Source organism: Sprattus sprattus, assembly GCF_963457725.1.
Source record: "Sprattus sprattus genome assembly, chromosome: 3".
In the NCBI taxonomy this organism is placed as follows: Eukaryota; Metazoa; Chordata; class Actinopteri; order Clupeiformes; family Clupeidae; genus Sprattus; species Sprattus sprattus.
This window is the reverse complement of record NC_137922.1, coordinates 59,500,524-59,503,248: the sequence shown is the minus strand read 5'-3', so window position 1 is coordinate 59,503,248 and position 2,725 is coordinate 59,500,524. Positions and strand designations below refer to the sequence as shown.

At 43.3% G+C, this 2,725-nt stretch overlaps 1 protein-coding gene across 1 annotated transcript in view; it reads left to right on the top strand.

The window, feature by feature from the left end:
* Window positions 1-2,725, top strand: part of ptges3l (prostaglandin E synthase 3 like) — a gene marked incomplete at its 5' end in the record, with an annotated part of 9,079 nt that overhangs the window by 4,483 nt on the left and 1,871 nt on the right. Inside the window, 5 exon segments of the mRNA XM_080835654.1 lie at window positions 222-259; window positions 551-621; window positions 624-663; window positions 1,188-1,254; window positions 2,437-2,535. Of these exon segments, the coding sequence (XP_080691780.1) occupies window positions 222-259; window positions 551-621; window positions 624-663; window positions 1,188-1,254; window positions 2,437-2,535 (315 nt within the window).

The window sequence follows — 2,725 nt, the reverse complement described above, 5'->3', positions numbered from 1 at the left end:
GAATGTTCTGCAGATGGACTTAAAGGGAAAGCAAGGGGGTGGGGGGACACATTCAGTCAGGCAGCAGCTGCTGATACCCCCGATCCTAAAAATAGCCCCCCCAGACCAGTGGCACACTAGTAGGACCTCTCTAGAGACTAGTCTTCTTTGGCACCATTCTGCTTCAGTGGAACACTGCGTTTCAATAAAGGAAAAATACTCACATAAATCGGAGACCTGAGTTCACCAGCATGCCAACGATCAAGAGACCAGCGGATGGGTAAGTGTGTGTGTGTGTGTGTGTGTGCTGTGTGTGTGTGTGTGTGTGTGTGTGTGTGTGTGTGTGTGTGTGTGTGTGTGTGTGTGTGTGTGTGTGTGTGTGTGTGTGTGTGTGTGGAGTTTCAAGGCAACATTTCTGCTGCTGCATGTTCCTCTTATTTGTGTGACGTATAAAGAGTTTGAAAGTACTAACATGAAATTACTATTTTGAACTTCTTTCTTAAAGCTTCTTTAAGTTTTGAGATTCTGAGACATTTTTATGATTGTTTTATTGTATACTATTTCTCTACAGCATACCCGCTAGGTGTAAGTGGTATGACAGCAAGAAGTACGTCAAAGTCAACTTCAATATTCAGAACCCACGGATCTTCAGGTCGAAATTACAGAGGACAAAGCCGTTTTATGGTAAGTATTTTTTAGTGACTTACTTCACAATTAGTGTCTCTGCCTTTGAGAGCATAAACAATATGTTTCAAGAATGTATATGAGCCAAAACTGACAGAGAGACAAAGCAGTTTTATGGTAAGTATTTTTAGTGACTTACTTCACACTTCACCAGTGAGCTACATGAGGCAATTATAAGCCAGTTACGAGCTTTTATCGGCTTAAACGCGATTTGGGTGGGTTAAATTGACACATGGGCTCAATGAGTGTCACTGTTTAGTAAACCCTTTCAGTTTAAATCTGACTTTGAGAGCATAAACAATACAGTATGTCTTCAGAATGTTTATGAGCCAAAACTAACATATAGAGACTAAAGACTGATACGTTCTTTAATGAAATTCTTCTTGTGTAATGTGGTCATGAATAGACTTAAATAAGCATGTGCTAAGGCTAACACTAGAAGAAGCTAATTGCAGGTTTGGTAGATGACCTAACATGACAGTGTTATTGAGAAATGTTTAACGTGTAACTCTGCTCTTTTGCAGTTGCAAAGATGCAGATGACAACGTCATCTACAATGAATTTTATTTTTACGACAAGGTCATGAAAAATGTAAGGATGAATTCTTTCCATTTCACGTAGAAAATACAACATGACTTTTAAAACACACTTCACACCTGAGAAGACAAACACGATACAGGATAATTTGAAGGATTTTGTTTATTGCAGCAACATAGAGGCACATTTTCGTGGCACATTTTAAAAAGCACACTGTCTTCAAAAGCCTGAAGCCTGAAACACTGACTGGCTCTAGTACACGTCAGATTTTTTATCACACGCCAAATTATTTCCTAAATCACAGCACTTTATAACTATTTCATTGTGACAATGTTGACAATAGTTTTCGTTCACAGCAAAGTGTTGATGTTAAACTTTAAACAGATTCACAATACATTTTTTATTGACACCATTTATGCAGTTAAGACATTTATGCAGTTACGACATTCAAGACAAAAGTATGTCAGAACAATAATTACATTTATCATCTGGTGTTCATTGGTGTTTTAAACACATGATCATCCAGTGGTGCCTGGCACGATTTCTAAACGCTGAGTGTTGTTCTGACAGGACTCCAGAGAGAGGCCGTACGACCACACCGCCAGACACACACACACACACACACACACACACACACACACACTCTAAACGCTGAGTGTTGTTCTGACAGGACTCCAGAGAGAGGCCGTACGACCACACCGTCAGACACACACACACACACACACACGCACACACACACACACACACACACACACACACACACACACACACACACACTCTAAACGCTGAGTGTTGTTCTGACAGGACTCCAGAGAGAGGCCGTACGACCACACCGTCAGACACACACACACACACACACACACACACACACACACACACACACACACACACACACACACACACTCACACACACACACTCTAAACGCTGAGTGTTGTTCTGACAGGACTCCAGAGAGAGGCCGTACGACCACACCGTCAGACACACACACACACACACACACACACACACACACACACACACACACACACACACACACTCTAAACGCTGAGTGTTGTTCAGACAGGACTCCAGAGAGAGGCCGTACGACCGCACCGTCAGACACACACACACACACACACACACACACACACACACACACACACACACACACACACACACACACACACACACACACACACACACACACACACACACACACACACACACACTCTAAACGCTGAGTGTTGTTCTGACAGGACTCCAGAGAGAGGCCGTACGACCGCACCGTCAACCTGATGCTGAGGAAGTTGAAGCCGGACGTCGCGTGGCCACGCCTCACCAAAGACGAGGCCAAGGTAAAGGCAGCTGATTGGTTCTACGTTGGTGTCACATTGTTGCGCAAAATTTACTCATAGCAATTCATGCTCCCTTAATGGTTGCGGGTGTTGCCAAGCAATTCACACCCAGAACAATAGGCTTGCGTGAAAAATTGCGCAAGTCTAGAAAAAGGTGCCGACGCACGCAAGACGTGAAAAGACGCGCAAG